Source organism: Macaca mulatta, chromosome 1 (genome assembly GCF_049350105.2).
Source record: "Macaca mulatta isolate MMU2019108-1 chromosome 1, T2T-MMU8v2.0, whole genome shotgun sequence".
Classification (NCBI taxonomy): Eukaryota; Metazoa; Chordata; class Mammalia; order Primates; family Cercopithecidae; genus Macaca; species Macaca mulatta.
The window spans coordinates 216,898,078-216,914,580 of record NC_133406.1 but is presented as its reverse complement, the minus strand read 5'-3'; the positions used below and the strand labels follow the sequence as shown (position 1 = coordinate 216,914,580).

The 16,503-nt window shown below is 49.4% G+C and overlaps 1 protein-coding gene across 4 annotated transcripts in view; it reads right to left on the bottom strand.

Moving 5' to 3' along the window:
- Positions 1–5,477: 5,477 nt before the first annotated feature.
- MYOM3 (myomesin 3) overlaps positions 5,478–16,503 on the bottom strand; it is a 59,926-nt gene continuing 48,900 nt past the window's right edge. Inside the window, exons 29-37 of one of the 4 annotated variants that reach the window (XM_028838163.2) lie at positions 15,898–16,008; positions 14,080–14,167; positions 13,499–13,537; positions 13,134–13,242; positions 11,702–11,865; positions 11,029–11,065; positions 10,818–10,840; positions 8,664–8,719; positions 5,478–7,062 (exon numbers count right to left, since the gene is read on the bottom strand). In XM_028838163.2, the coding sequence (XP_028693996.2) occupies positions 6,799–7,062; positions 8,664–8,719; positions 10,818–10,840; positions 11,029–11,065; positions 11,702–11,865; positions 13,134–13,242; positions 13,499–13,537; positions 14,080–14,167; positions 15,898–16,008 (891 nt within the window). In that variant the 3' untranslated portion in view covers positions 5,478–6,798. Of the gene's footprint in view, positions 7,063–8,663; positions 8,741–10,817; positions 10,841–11,003; positions 11,066–11,658; positions 11,866–13,133; positions 13,243–13,498; positions 13,538–14,079; positions 14,168–15,897; positions 16,009–16,503 lie in introns of all 4 variants that reach the window. The other 3 variants (XR_013405951.1, XM_077969908.1, XM_077969917.1) reach the window with 3 other exon arrangements.

Sequence of the window (16,503 nt, the reverse complement as noted above, 5' to 3'; positions counted from 1 at the left end):
CAGGAAGGAGGAAGGGGAGTTGTATGGTGCCTGCAGTGTGTGTCCCTTTGATTAGGAACACCAAGAGCCTACCAGGGTGCCCCAGCAGATGTTGACTTATTTCTCTTTGACCAGAATTGTGTCCCGTGGCTACCCCCAGCTACAGGAGAACCTGGGAAGGTGAGTATTTAACGTCCCAGTCTCTAGAGTGGAGGCAGCAATGGGGAATCGGTGGGAATATCTATTAGGTTAGTTGATAAACTAACATTTCATTTCCATTGTACTTCTTTCTGGTTGGTGGGTTTATGGGTGTTTTTACTTTTCTTCTTTATTCTTTTCTGTCTCATCTAATTTTTCTACAACAAGCATTTCTAATTTCTGTTGTTGAAAAAATATGACAATACTGCTTTAAAAATCCCTTGTGAGGTTGCAGGCTTTCATTTCTGGAAGCGTTCGTACTATCATCAGTCAAAATTGTGCAGAAGGAAGGAACTGTTGAATTCTGTGGGGGTTGGATTGACACCGCTCTCTTTCCCAGTAGACTATGACATCCCGGGGGAATGGGTGGGTGGGGAAATCTATCATTTGTTTAGCTCCTGTCACGTACTGTGCTAGTTACTTGGCAAGCAAGTATCGTCTCATCTAATTCTCATAGCAGCCTTCGTTTTACAGATGAGAGGCAACAGGCTAAATAACTTAATCAGGTCATACATTGGGTAAAAGGAAGCTGGATCTCAGCACCAGGCTTTAATTTTGTAGGTTCCTGAGACATAGTAATCTCAATAAAGTGTGTGTTGAATGAATATGGAGTCAATGAATCCCTTGGATGTGTAAGTTTTTAAAAGAAAACTGCAGCGGTTACCTGATAATTATTTCTTGTAGAGCACCCATTCATTTTGACTTGCGCAATTGAAAAATAACAGGCTGTGTAAATTGCCTGCAGGAGAGGAACTCTGTGCACATTCTCCTGTATCTAATATCCTTGACTAATTGCCGGATATAAATAACGAGTATGACTCCTGTATGAAAAGACAGCCGAAGATTTGTTTCTCATGAGGTCTCTGAAATTTTTTATTATGAAAAAATTCTAAACATATTCAAACATAGAGAGAATGGTAGTATGAACTCCAAGGTACCCATCACCCAGCTTCAAGGAGCATCACTATTTTGTTAACTTTTCCATTTATCTTCCCTCCTCCCACTTTTTTATTAGACTAGAGTACTTTAAAGCAAACCCAAAGACTCATTTCACCATGAACATATTTATAATTGGAATAAAAGGGATTTTGTGTGGCCCTGTGTTTTTCTTTCTTTAGATCTGCTAGTACAGGAAGCAATGATGTAAAAATCATCCCAGGGCACGTGGCTTTCTGGAGGCCCAGGTGAAAAGAGGCATATTCCTCACAGGCTATGCAATTTGTTTTGCCCTTAACTCCTCTGGCTCCAGCAGTAATACTTTCCTCAAATGCTGAAAATCAAATATCTGGCCTCTCTTAGCTAGATTTCTGAGGAGTGCTTCTTTTGAGACTATTGATGGCATGAAAATATCACTCAAGTTGCTTGAAGTTATTTGGAATTTTTAAAGTATGGAAAGCATCTCACTAGAGCCATGGTTGAGGCTGAGTGGGTAAAGTTACTTATTACACAGGCTCTCATTGCCCATCCAGCTTCTTGCTTTCTGTGCCCATCTGTGTGATGGTTCTAACACTTTAGGACGGCTGGGCATGGTGGCTCAAGCCTATAATCCCAGCACTTTGGGAGGCTGAGGCAAGCGGATCACCTGAGGTCAGTACTTGAGACAAGCCTGACCGACATGGAGAAACCCTGTCTCTACTAAAAATACAAAATGAGCCGGGGGTGGTGGCGCATGTTTGTAATCCCAGCTACTCAGGAGGGTGAGGTGGGAGAATCTCTTGAACTTGGGAGGCAGACGTTGTGGTGAACCGAGATCATGTCATTGCACTCTAGCCTGGGCAACAAGAGTGAAACTCCATTTCCAAAAAAAAAAAAAAAAAAAAATGCATTAGGACAAGCACTGCATCCTGGTTGGGATGTGAAAGGTGACCCAACAGGTATGGAGGAGGAGTGGCTGGTGGCCAGTAGAGGGGAATCTGCCTGGCTGGCCAGCCTTCCTTCCAGCTGTATGCCCTGCCTAGGCTCTCTGGAAGAGTCCAGAATGTTGGGAGGTGCATGGAGAGTTTCTGAGAACGCTGGGATTGTCTGTGTCTCTTAGTCCATGCTGTGTTGCTATAACAGAATACCACAGACTGGGTTGGTTATTTATTTATTTATTTATTTATTTATTTATTTATTTATTCATTTATTTACTTTGAGACAGAGTCTCACTCTGTTGTCCAGGCTGGAGTGCAGAGTGCAATGGTGCACTCTTGGCTCACTGCAACCTCCGCCTCCCAGGCTCAAGCAATTCTCCTGCGTCAGGCTCCCGAGTAGCTGGGATTACAGGTGTGTGCCAACACACCCAGCTAATTTTTGTATCTTTAGTGGAGAAGGGGTTTCACCACATTGGCCAGGCTGGTCTTGAACTCCTGACCTCAAGTGATCTGCTTGCCTTGGTCTCCCAAAGTGCTGGGATTACAGGTGTGATCCACCGCACCTGGCCCAGACTGGGTGCTTTATAAAGAAATTTAAGGCCAGGCACGGTGGCTCATACCTGTAATCCCAGCACTTTGGGAGGCCGAGGTATGTGGATCATGAGGTCAGGATATTGAGACCATCCTGGCTAACATGGTGAAACCCTGTCTCTACTAAAAATACAAAAAATTAGCTGGGTGTGGTGGTGGGCGCCTGTGGTCCCAGCTACTCAGGAGGCTGAGGCAGGAGAATGGCGTGAACTTGGGAGGCGGAGCTTGCAGTGAGCCGAGATCGCACCACTGCACTCCAGCCTGGGCAACAGAGCAAGACTCCGTCTCAAAAAAAAAAAAAAAAAAAAAAAACAAGAAATTTAATTCTTGCAGTTCTGGAGGCTGGGAAGTCCAAGGTTAAGGGAACATATCTGGCAAGGGTCCTTGTGCTGCATCATCCCATGGCAAAGGGCATCACATGGTGAGAGAGCGTGGAGGCAGGGGGAAAACTCATCCTTTTATCAGGAAACCGCGATAACTTACCCACTCACAAGAGCACTAACCCACTCGCATGATAATGATCCATCATGGATCAATAATTCATTCATGGCCAGGCATGGTGGCTCGTGCCTGTAATTCCAGCACTTTGGGAGGCCAAGGCAGGTGGATCACTTGAGGTCAGGAGTTCAAGACCAGCCTGACCAACATGGGGAAATCCTATCTCTACTAAAAATACAAATACTATCTGGGTGTGGTGACAGATGCCTGTAATCCCAGCTACTTGGAAGGCTGAGGCAGGAGATTGCTTGAATCCGGAAGGTGGAGGTTGCAGTGAGCCGAGATCGTGCCACTGCACTCCAACTTGGGTGACAGAGTGAGACACCTTGTCTCCAAAAAAAAAAAGGAAAAATTCAATCTTGAAGGCAGAGCCCTCATTACTTCATCATGTCTTATAAGAATCAACACTGTTGCACTGGGAATTAAGTTCTAACACATGAACTTTGGGGCACACATTCACATAGAGTGTTTGCCACTCCTCCCTCACCTCGCTGTCACATCACCAAAGGCCCATTTACAGCAGTGCCTTTTTATGCCATGCCTGCCTTTTAACAATGAATTACAAGGCATACTAAAAGGTAAAACACACAGATGAGACAGAGCAAACATTAAAACCAGACTGGGATATGCCAAGCATATGGAAATTATTAGGCCAGGATTTTTTTTTTTTTTTTTTTAATTTTTGAGATGGGGTTTCACTCTGTTGCCCAGGCTGGAAGTTCAGTGGTGCCATCACGACTCACTGCAGCCTCAACTTCCTGGGCCCAGGCAATTCTCCCACCTCAGCCTCCCAAGTATCTGAGACCACAGGCACATGCCACCATGCCTGGCTAGTTTTTCTTTATTATTTGTCGAGACAGGGTCTCGCCATGCTGCCCTGGCTGGTCTCAAACTCCTAGGCTAAAGTGATCCTCCTGCCTCGGCCTTCCAAAGCACTAGGATTATAGGCATGAGCCACCACACCCAGACAGACCAGGAATTAAAAAAAATTATGATTCATATGTTAAGGACTCCAATGCACCAGACTAGGAACTGGCTTCTGCCCCCAAACTGGCTTGTCAGCAATCACAAAGCTTACAACATCTCCAGCCCCATGAAGCACAGCTTGTAACTTCTTTTCTTTTTTTTTTTTTGAGACAGAGTCTCGCTCTGTTGCCCAGGCTGGAGTGCAGTGGTACAATCTCGGCTCACTGCAACCTCTGCCTTCTGGGTTCACACCATTCTCCTGCCTCAGCCTCCCGAGTAGCTGGGACTACAGGCGCCTGCCACCACGCCCGGCTAATTTTTTTGTATTTTTTAGTAGAGACGGGGTTTCACCATGTTAGTCAGGATGGTCTCAATCTCCTGACCTCGTGATCCGCCCGCCTCGGCTTCCCAAAGTGCTGGGATTACAGGCGTGAGCCACCGCGCCCAGCCTGCTTGTAGCTTCTTATAGTGCAACTGCAATTTGCACCAACAGGGATGCTCACGTCATGTTCCACCAAGGCCAACAGGATTTCCTATTTCATTGAAATTTGTGACATATTTTCATTGACACACCAAAGAAGCCAAGACTTTCCTCTGATGTTGGAAGTGTTAAGAGTGGGAAGATGGGCTAGGATGGTGTCTTTTTGTTTACTACATATTCATAGGAAGAGAAAAGCAAAAGAGGATGGAGTTCTGGGAAATAATAAAATAATCTGGCTGGGCAGGGTGGCTCATGCCTGTCATCACAGCACTTTGGGAGGCCAAGGCAGGTGGATCGCTTGAGCTCATGAGTTCAAGTAACATGGTGAAACTCCATATCCACAAAAAACACAAAAATTAGCCAGGCGTGGTGGTGTGTAGTGTCTGATACTTGGGAGGTTGAGGCGGGAGGATCACTCGAGCCTGGGAGGCAGAAGGTGCAGTGAGCAGAGATGGTGGTACCGCACTCTAGCCTGGGCAATCGAGCCAGGCCTTGTCTCAAAAACAAAACAAAATAAAACAAAAACTTAGTGTCTATTGGAAGGAACCTCGAAATGATCTTCCAGCCTTCTGGTTTTACAGATGGGAAACTGAGGCCCAGAAAAGGAAAAGTGTTGTGCAGGATCACACAGCGAGTGGGTGGTAGAGGGATGCTTCAAACCAGTGGTGTTTGCCTCCAAGATCTGCGTGATTCCCCAAACTCCAGTCAGGTCTCCCTGGTCCCCACTGCTCCCTGCAGAGGTCTCATCAAACGCCTGGCCTGCCTGCACCATACAGCCTGGTAGGTGAGCCGCTGGGGAAATACGTTACCCACCATGCCTTGATACGTGCAGAGGTGGGGGATGTAGGGGTGACTCACGTTATCCTTCAGTTCAGAAGTCATTTCAGAAATCAGAGGCAGATGTTACTTCGTGGTGTTGGAAGTACAGATTGTTTATTTTCTCCTCTATGATTTCCAGAGTTTTCCAAAATTTTACAACAAACATCTATAATTTTATGAACTCTCCCCATCTTATTTTTAAAAAGAAAGAAGTTGGGGGGCAGAGAAATGCCCAGCTCAGTACTGAGATCCATCAGGTGAGGCCAGTCGGTATCTGTCACACCAGGCAGAGGCCCCGTGCTGGAAGCCCTGGAGGTTACCAGCTCCAAGCCTGGTATCCAAGGCCACCTGGGCAGGCTCAGCCTCCTCCTTTCCTTTCCTTCCACCAGACCCTGCTCCTGAGATGTCCTTCTCCCATTACCACCACAAAACCGGACCAATTTTTCAGGGCCCAACACCAATTCTGCTAATTTTTTTGGGTGGGCTCAATCTTGGCTCATCACAACCTCCACCTCCCAGGTTCAAGGGATTCTCCCACCTTGGCCTTCTGAATAGCAGGGATTACAGGCGCCTGCCACCACGCCCGGCTAATTTTTGTATTTTTAGTAGAGATGAGGTTTCGCCGTGTTGGCTAGGCTGGTCTTGAACTCCTGACCTCAGGCCCACCTTGACCTCCCAAAGTGCTGGAATTACAGGCGTGAGCCACCTTGCCCAGCCTGGATGAAGGTGTTTTAAAAGCCCTACCTCCCGTATTGGGACGACCCTCTGGTCTCCCTCCTTGGACCACTGGCAGCACTTTCCTTGGACCTGCTTTATAATCTTTACCATGTCCTGCTTTGTCCTGGAGTTGCTTGCGCCCAGGTCTGTTTCTCCCACTGGACTGAGGCCTCTTTGCAAGTGGAGCCTGCTTATCAGTTGCCTTTGTATTTCCAGCTCCATCCATAGCTTCCCACATGCTAGACTTCACATGAACGTCTGTTGAACTTAGGTGAATTGAAACTATGGGATCCTAAAAGAGGGGTGTGATGTATCAGTTTATGGCAGGGCTCATGACCCCTGGCACTTTTGACATCTGGGGTCGGATAATTCTACGTAGTGGGAGCTGCAGTGTTTAGCAGCGTACCTGACCTCTACCTATCAGATGCCAGTACTGTTAGATAGCCCCAGTGCATCCGGGTCTCCTACTCCAGGTCCAGGGTTCATCCCGCTCTCCTGGAGGCCACTCAGGACCCCAGAAAGATTTTTGCTTCTCCACTTTGGTGCATCCGCTCCACCCCCACCCCTCACATCCTGGGTTCTATCTTGTCCCCTTTCCTTCTGCCCCACCCCTGTAGCCTGTGCCAGGCTGTGACCCACTGATTGTCCCTACTGGTCCATGCAGACTAGACTCAGACTGTGCCCAGACACACGCTGTCACATGCTCTTCAGCTCCTTGGGCTCGTCCCCGTGCTTGAACACACTGATGGTGACCTGGCCTGTCTCGGAGCCATACTTGTTCTTGACAAAGACGCCGTAGCGGCCACTGTCATCACTGTTGACCTTCTCAATGGTGATGGTGACCTCTGACCCCCTCACTTCCATGCGGTATCGGTCAAGGAAGGTGACAGGCTGGTCATTCTTCAGCCAAGAGATTTCAGGGGTGGGGTCTCCTGAGATGACGCAAGTCAAGCACAGGGTCTGTTTGAAATGACAGGAAGGGAACAGTTTCACCTGCTTATAACTTGAACTTAGCATTCACTTTCATGCCTCCAGAGAGCTCCCAGCTTAGGCTGCTCCCTGTGATAGCTCAGTACATGTGTTTTATTGTAATTTATAAAGGGGAGAGATTTTATTTTAACCCCACATCCTTCATCCTCAACCTTTTATTTTGAGATGGAGTCTCATTCCGTCACCCAGGCTGGAGTGCAGTGGCACGATCTCGCCTCACTGCAACCTTTGCTTCCCAGGGTCAAGCGATTCTCGTGCCTTAGCCTCCCGAGTAGGTGGGATTACAGATGCCCACCATCAAGCCCGGCTAATTTTTTTTTTTTTTTTTTTTTTTGAGACAGAGTTTCATCTTGTTGCCCAGGCTGGAGTGCAATGGCACGATCTCGGCTCACCGCAACCTCTGCCTCCCAGGTTCAAGTGATTCTCCTGCCTCAGCCTCCCTAGTAGCTGGGATTACAGGCGCCCACCACCAAGCCCGGCCAATTTTGTATTTTTAGTAGAAACGGGGTTTCTCCATGTTGGTCAGGCTGGTCTCAAACTCCCGACCTCAGGTGATCCGCCCGCCTTGGCCTCTCAAAGTGCTGGGATTACAGGCATGAGTCCCCGCGCCCGGCCATTTTTGTATTTTTAGTAGAGACAGGGTTTCGCCATGTTGGCCAGGCTGGTCTCAAACTCCTGACCTCAGGTGATCTGCCTGCCTCAGCCTCCCAAAGTGTTAGGATTACAGGCGTGAGCCACTGCGCCCGGCCCTTCTCAACCTTTCTTTAGGAATACTTACTCATTAGAATCTCAGACCGTAATTACTCTGGCAATTCATCGGCCCCAGAACGGCCTTTGGTTTGTTTTATTGATTTTTGTAATATATATGTCACTATGATTTTATCATGCAAGCAAGATTATATTGCTTGAGTGCATAGATTTATGAATTAAAATAGAAAATTACTGGACAAGCTCTAGTGCAGAACACTATAATGTAATTATTAAACACACAGGCTCTGGAGTTGGGCTTCCTGGGTGTGAATCTCACCTCTGCCCCTTCAAGCTGTGTGACCTTAGGTCTCTTAACCTGGGTTAAGGGACTCTGGGTTTCCTCAGCTATAAAGTATGATTAGTAATAAATAAAACCCTATTTCATGTGATTGCCTTGATGGTTAAATAAGCTAAAAAAGATAACATACATGGAATCGTGCCTGGCACAAAGTAAGCACCACCAACAAGTCAGCAATTGTTTTCAGGAACACTAGATTTGCATAAGTAAGTTCAATCCTAGACGGGCTTTTAGGAATCTCCCAGTAGACATTTCTTGGGGACACTGAAGTCCACAGGCAGAAGTCTAGGATGCCCAGGGCTGTCTAGACAGATGGAGTTAGAACTAGGTCAAGCACCCACTGTGGGCTGACACCAGGCCCAGTGGCTTTCCTTTGTATCACATGTAATCAGTGAGGTGTGGTCACTTCTTTGGCCACTCTTTGGCTTTGAATCCACGGCGCTGCATTGTTTTGTGATCTGTGGTGGATGCATGAAGGAACACAGAGTGGGACTGCTGGCTGTGGGCCGGGAAGGGTCAGTACCTTATCCTCCATGATCGTGGCCACATCCGGCAGACCCCTCACCACTTTGGCACGATCTGGAAGGGAAAAAACAGATCCTGGTGACGAATCATTCTCTGCCAGCCGCTTCCCAGAAGTTTCATAGAGTTGAGGTTTATTTTTAAGCAAGGCTTCTTTATTTTTCTTTTTCTTTTTCTATTTTCATTATTTTGGATGGAAATCTTTTTTAATTTTTATTTTCAAAGTTAATTTTTTGAGATAGGGTCTTGCTCTGTTGCCCAGGGTGGAGCGCAGCAGCACGATCTCAGCTCACTGCAACTTCTGCTTTCTGGGCTCAAGCAATCCTTCCCGCTCAGCCTCCTGAGCAGCTGCGACTACAGGCATGCACCAGCACGCCTGGCTAATTTTTATATTTTTTGTATTTATATTTTTTGTATTTTTATATTTTTTATATTTTTGTAGAGACGGGGTTTCGCCATGTTGCCCAGGCTGGTCTTGAACTCCTGGGCTCAAGCAATCCTCCTGCCTTGGCCTCCTAAAGTGCTGGGATTATAGGCATGAGCCGCCACACCTGACCTTGGATGGAAATCTCTAGAACTGTATTACATGCTTCCTTGTATTCGTAAGTAGAATATATGGGACGTAGTGTGTTTCTGACACTGATCTGAGGTCATTTGCTATGATTGGTGGTACCTGGAGGTGACCATGAGATGCTCCTGCCCTCAAGAATCAGGAAGAAGGTAAGTGGGACTACTCTGAGACTTCAACTGGCAAAATCCACACAATGGGTGTGACCAACAAGATCAGAGAAAGCGGGACAGAAGCTTTTGGGACACTTTGAACCGGATCAAGCAAAGGACCTGGTGGCCATTGTGGGTGACCAGGAAGAGTGTGGTCATCAACCACTAAGCAGAAACCTGATCTACTCCTCATGGTGGGAAGCTGTGGGAACAGCACGGGTGGTCAGCACGGCCTAGACCAGAGATCAGGGATGTGCAAAGAGCCCGATGCGGATGGCATCTGTCCAGTGGGTGAAAAGGGAGCGGGACCCTGGATGGGGAGGGGAAGGCCCCACAGATGGATGCAGTTGTGGGCAGAAAGTGTCACCAGCCCTTCAGAGCTGGATGAAATGATCATTTCCTTCAGCTCTGATTCCACACACCCCAGCAATCCAGTATTGGTGAATTCAGCTTTCCTCTATTAGGGTCCTGCATGGGGCTTCTGTTCAGGATGCGGCATTCCACGATGGGCAGGGACATTCTCACTGGGTGAACGATTAGATTCGTGGTACAAGAGCCTCCTCCTGGCCTGAGGCTGGTCTTGGGCTGTGCTCCCTCCACCGAGGCACCCCTCAGCTCCCTGCAGGAGCTTCTCGCTGCATGGCCACTTATACCCCTCAATTGCCCCTTCCTGATAACAGCTATGAGCCTGAGGCCTGCACTTCCTGTCAAGTGGGGACGCTTGGGGACAGTGATGCCATGCAGAGCGAATTATCCCCTCCCACACATGGCCTCAAGCTGGCGGTGTGAGTTTTCTTGTCTGTTCTTAGAGCTGTGCTATCTCCTTCTATGACCACACCTGTGCTCTGCTGCCTGCCCAGGTCTCTCCCTCACTGAAATCCTTACTCCTCATCTGCTGGGCCAGTGAGAGCAGACAGCCAGACTCCCACCACCAGGCTGCTTAGAATTGGCTTGGCTTGGAGGGCTGATGAATGGGACAAGCTTGAGCTCATGGACTTGGTAGTGGCTCCCCCAGTGCCCCAGAGGCCGGGCTGTGTGCCTCTGGGTTTGGGGCTTCATTCTGGTTTCAATAAGACTCTAATGCCTCGAGAGCCATAGCTTCAGCTTTAAAGTCGCCCTGTCCCCACAGATCACTCAGGAAGGCCTGCCCAGCCTCATCCCTGTCTGTCCCCTCCTTTTTGGTCCCACCAATGTTGTCCATGTGCCTGTGAGAACCAGGCTCGCGCTGGGCGCTTCCACAACACAATCCCAGGTGTCCTTGGATTCTGTCTCTGTCCTGCCCAGGTCTTCCCTGCAGCTCTGTAAGACCCCAGAGCCCCACAGACCGTGTCTCCACTGTGGAACGAGGCCTTCAGCAGCCCACCAAGACGCTTGAGCTTCCGGGAAGTTTCCCCAAATTCAGAAACAAAAACTACAAAAATATCGGCAGACTTACTCTTCTCGATGATGGCCAAGGCTCTGAAAAACAAATGGGAACAAGGTGTGACAGTCCACTTGGTAAAGGACAGTCCAGCCCAGGTGGAGGTGAGGGGTGATGAGGGAAATGTGGAGCTGGCTGGGGCTCCCGGAAAGGAGTTGTGAGCCTAGTTCATGCCACACCCTGGAGGGGCCTATAATTCACACTGAGAAACGTAGAGGAAACTTACTTCAGTCTCTGGTGTTCAGCCATGGCATCCTCAAAAGCTGTAAGAAGGACAGAGGAGAAAGGAGGCCATCAGGGCCTCTGCTGTCCAACAGTGGGGACAGGGTGACCCTGGGAGCAGAGCTTATCCCTGCCTGTCTTCCACTCTCCTCCCCATGCTGACGTTCTTTTGGGGCAGTGGCAGGACTGGGTGGGAGGGTAGGTGTCCCCCTCAAAAGACCATGGGATTTTCTTTTTTCTTTCTTTTTATTTTGTTAAAAAAATTTTTAAATCTTTCTTTCCTTAACGCCTATCCCAGAGTAATCTTTATTATTATTCTTTTATTTTTTGAGACAAGATCTCACTCTGTTGCCCAGTCTGGAGTACAGTGGTGTGATCATAGCTCATTGCAGCCTCTCTCTCCTGGGCTCAAGCAATCCTCCTGCTTCAGCCTCCCAGGTAGCTGGGAATATAGGCACGCGTCACCATGCCCAGCTAAATTATTTTTATTTTTTGTAGAGATGTTGCCCAGGCTTGTCTCACTATGTTGCCCAGACTGGCCTCAAACTCCAGAGCTCAAGCGATCCTTTCACTTCAGCCTCCCAAAGTGCTGGGATTACAGGACTGACCCAGTGTGCCCAGCCTGTTCATGGGCTTTTCTAAGCAGGTTTCTCTGCAGACATAGGTGGGTGGCTCACCTTGCCCTGAGAGATCTGTTGAGAGCTGCCGGAATTCCTTCCCTGAAGCTATTTCCAGAGTGTATTTGCCCTTGTCTGAGTCTTTGGGGTCCAGGATGTGAAGCCAGATCTCATCCAGGGTGGTGCCCGTCCTTATCCGATCACCACTCTCCAGACGTTTGTCTCTGAATGTGAGGGTGGAGAAATGGTTAAGGCTGCCTGTCTGCAGGTCAACAGATACCACTGCCCCAAAATCCTCTCCTGTGGTTTTGTTTCAAGATCCGTGGGCTATGGGTGGTGACCATTCATGAGGCACCAGATAAATATCCATTCACTTATTCATTATTCAACCCTTCATTCATCATTCAATACTGCATTCATTCATTCATTCATTCATTCATTCACCAGTTCTTATGGCATGACAACTATGTGTCAGTGCTGAATCCGCATTTGTGATGCATGCCACAGGCAGGGACCCTAAGGAAATGGTGCTCCAGGGTCCGTGACTGCCATTTCCCTCACCCTCAGGAGCCAACTTCCTTACCTCTTTATTCTCCTTTTAAACTCTCCCAGGCCTTCTTCCCACAAGCACTCTAACCTTTAGAAACCACATAAGGTGAAACTTTTCCCCTTCTTTACTTAAATTTCATTCCTAGAGACACTGTCCTCTGTTCCCAGTGTTGTGTTGCAGAGGTGACACCTCTGTGCTTAGTCACAGGGCTGAGAAACTCTGGCTAGGGGAGGAACCTATTGTCCTGAAATTCCATCTGGCCTCGGCTCTCACTCATTTGACAACCTTGACCAAATCAGTCAAGCCTTCTCCACAGAATGGGTGCAGTCATGTCTGCTCCACAAGGCTGAGGCATGCATCTGATACAAAGCACTGGGAAAACTCTGCTCTTGGATTATCTGGGGTCACTCAGAGAGTGGCTAAGTCTCTGTGGGTACCTCATCTATCCTGCCTTCAAGCCCTGGCTCTCAGTTAGTGGCCAGCCCTGCAGACCCTTTTCCTGCATGTTTCCCCTAAGCCTGGCTGACCAAATTTGCTAAGGCTGCAGAGGCCCACAAGGATGCCCTGACCCACCTGACCACTTGGCTCTTCTTCGTCCCTGCATCCCTTTCTCCCCCAGTTCCCAGCTGCTCCTCAGAGACTGATCCTGTTGTGGCCATAGAGTTTCCAGAAAAATGTTGTCCCACCAAGGTTCCCACCTTTGCTGGGGGATCTTGGCAAAGCCTTTCTACTCCTCCCACTGCTAATCTTTATCCTCAACTCCTTCTGTGGACAGCAAGACCAGGAAGAGACCCTGTCTCTGCCAACCACTGGGACTGGGCTCTGCTTGGAGAACCTGGCTCTGCTTGGAGGACCGGGCAGGGAGAAGGGAGGGAGGCCCCCGTGGGTCAGGTGCTGAATCCTTTCCAGCCTGGCTGGGGCTCTGGGGCAAGGCGGACCTACTTGTGGAACCAGGTGGTTTTCATGTACTCCACGTTGTAGTACTTGACCTTGCTGAAGATCCGGATCCCTTCCTCGGTCCCCTGGATTTTCAGTGGAGTTGCAGAGAGGGCTGGGGAGACAGAGGAGAAGGATGAGTCTTCCTTGAGGCCATTTAGGCATCAGATTTGGGGGCCAGCTTGTCTGACTCTGCCCTGGGGGGTGGGTAGGTGCTGTAGGGGAAATGCAGTGCTGTGAAGAGGCAGGATTTTCTCTTCAGTGTTTGAGGTTGGAAACTAAACCCACCCCCAATAGCCAAGGCCAGTGTTAGGCTGCTTGGAGGCTGTTGGACATCAGGGCAGGGCTGGGCAAAGAGGCAAGCTGCTTACCACCAATCCTTCCCAGCTCAGTGAAGATGGCATCCAGGGCTGGAGGGAGACAGAGAGAAGGGTTAGCTGGCATAGGGCTCCCCTAGGGATGTGCTAGGAGTGGGGACATCCTTGAAAAAGGCTGGTGGAGCCCATGAGCTGCTCTCGGGGGGACAGGCAGCTCTGTAGGATGACTCTCATAGTTTGGGGATAGGAAGGGGTTCAGGGCACTCGGCGGTGGGGTGGGGAGAAGGGCACTATGGATGGAGGACAAACATGCAAACCTGACAGTTTTTTGCAGGTTGAGCCAATCAGCCTGATAAGGAGCCTGGGCCCACTGTGGGACGAAGGAGTGAACTCAGGCTTTGGGTCTCCAAGCCTGGACTCACTGTGGTATACTGTGGTGAACACGGGCATCAGAGTCACACTGACCTGGCTCCTGCCACTGACTAGCTGTGGAATCTTGGGCTAGTCACTTACTCTCTTTGTGCCTCAATTTCTCCAAGTGACATGGGGATCCCATAAATCTTACTGCACAGATCACATCACAGTCTGCTCCACTGTGCTCCCTCCACAGCCCCTGACCTGTCGACAGCTCCTACCGTCACCCGTGAGGTCCAATATGGTGTCGTCCTCCCCTCGATCGTCAGAAACCATCGCTCTGTAAATTCCCTTGTCCTTTTTGGACAACTGGAAAGAAGGATGAGCGTGTGGTGTCAGCATGGGCTTCAGAAGGAGAGATGGCTACCACATCAGGAAGCCTGGGCTCCAGGCCTGCCCCTCACTCTCTGTGTGACCTCAGGTAAGACCCTTCTCCTCCCTGGGCCTCCGTTTACTTATCTGGGCTGGGTGAGCCCTAAGGCTCCTTTCAGCTCCAGAGCCCTTGGATTCCTAGCTCGGGGTTGGTCTGGGCCTGGGGAAGGGGTGGAGTAGGGGGAGTTGAGGGCAGAACCAGACACCTTCATTTGCATTCACAGGCGGCTGATCTGAGCACCACACAGTGAGCCTCACTTTGCAGAGCTTGTCTGGGCCTGGCCCACCTTTCACTCCCTGGGGGCTCCTGGATGGAGGGACCCCCACCACCTGCAGTTCCCCAAGAGGAAGCATGTTTTCTCCTGCCCAGGACAAGGGGGTTCTCTTGGCCCATGTTTTTCAGCCCCAAGTTAAGTCTGAACAAACACTCAGCTAAGCAAGAACCTGAGTTGTGCTTTCAAGGCAAGGTCCAGAGATCAGAAGTGACCTCTCATTACACAGCACCTTCCTTCAGTCCCTCACCTCTCAATACCTCGCAGCAGGACCATCTCCACACAGTGGGGTTGGGGCAGGATCCAAGACAGAGGCAGCTCTTAACCTGAGGATTGAGGTGCTGAGCCCCAAAAATCCTCTCTTATGTCCTCGCCATCCCAGGAAGGCTCCAAGGTCTCAGCCAAACCCAGAGTGGGTGGCTGGAGTGGCTTCTGACCCCACCCTCTAGCCTTATGTCTTTACACTGAAACTCTCTGAGCCTCAGTTTACTCATCAGTAAAATCACGGTATCATCCTTGCCCTGCCTGTGTGCTACAGCTGCTGTGGGGATCAAGGGAGGTAACTCTTAGGAGGCCAGAAACTTTGCACCAATGGGACTGATGATTATACTAAAACTCCGTAACTATGAAGCACCTACTTGGTGCCACAGCCTGTCTGAGGAACTTGCACAGTGGTGGCAAAGGCTGACTTGGCATCAGCCTGGCCAGGATTTGGGAGAAGACCTTGAAATCATTGTTTTCTTCCTAGTCAGCAAACCTCTGTTTGCCCCAGTCCTCCTGGGCACCCAGTGAGGCCACAGACATCAGCAGCAGGGCAGAAAAAGGTTGACGTTTAAGAGCAAGCCTTGTGTTTCTCTCTTAACCAGGCCACGGTCCGCCAAAGGCCATAGGGGAGGACTTGGGGGGAGAATTGAGCTCCAGGCCTGCTTTATTCTGCCCAGATCTGCCTCCCCTGGAGACATCCTTCCTATCCCGAATCCTAGACTGCTGGGGCAGGAAGGAGGTGTTGAGAGAGCATCCCTTCCAACTCGCTCGGGTTGCAGATGAAAGCTGAGGTCAGAGAGGGACAGGGGCTAGCCCATGCCTGCACAGTCATTGGCAGGGCCAGTACTGGAGCTAAAGAAAAAAACCAGTAATACTGATTCTGTCTCTATTGAAAGTTTGGGGGTTTTAATAGTTTTTGTTTGCATTAATTTTGAGTTTTTAGAATATTGCATACAATATTATTTATCTTGATTACTGAGTTTTTTTGGTGCCCCTTAAATTTTGTGCTCAGGGCTTCACTTGCCTCAACCTAGCCTCGGCCCTGCCTCTGACTCCCAGCCCAGAGCTCTTGGCCCTCCCTGGCTTGCAGCCAAAGGAGAAAGTGAGCCCTGAAGCTGGAGCCACACTTGCCTCTTCGATGCAGAGAAGTCCCGTTCCCGTCTCTGGGTCATACTGACCATCTGGCAGCTCTGCCCTCTGGAAGAACCACTGAAAGCGAGTCTCCTTCTTCGTGTTTGTCACCTGGGGAAGGTGGGGAATGAGGAGACTCTGTCAGGCTTGTTTCTTCTTGAGTCAAAACACACCTGTGCGCACCTTCAGGCATCTCAGCCGAGTCCTTTCGCAGACCATATGACTCCTCTGCTGGCTTCCGGACTCTGAATTCTTGCTAATGGTTTTCCCTCTGCCTTTTGATCCCTGCCCTACTCTATTGTCCTTGTAAATGTTCATATGCTTCAGTTAAATGTCATCTCCTCCAGGAAGCCTTTTTTTTGAAGCACCCCATAGTCACCCCCCATCACGATTCATCAATTTCCTGCCCCATTCAGGTCAAGCATGAGTGATGCTGTTTTCCAGTGGTCCTGCCTTGACCATGGGCTCCCAAGACCCACAGAGCCCACTTCATCATCTTTGTATGTTCAGGACCTTGCAGAGTGGCACGTAATAGATGCTCTGAGTTCACTGAATGGATATGCTTCTGGGAGAGCACCCACCCTCCCCTTCCCCAGTTATCTTAAC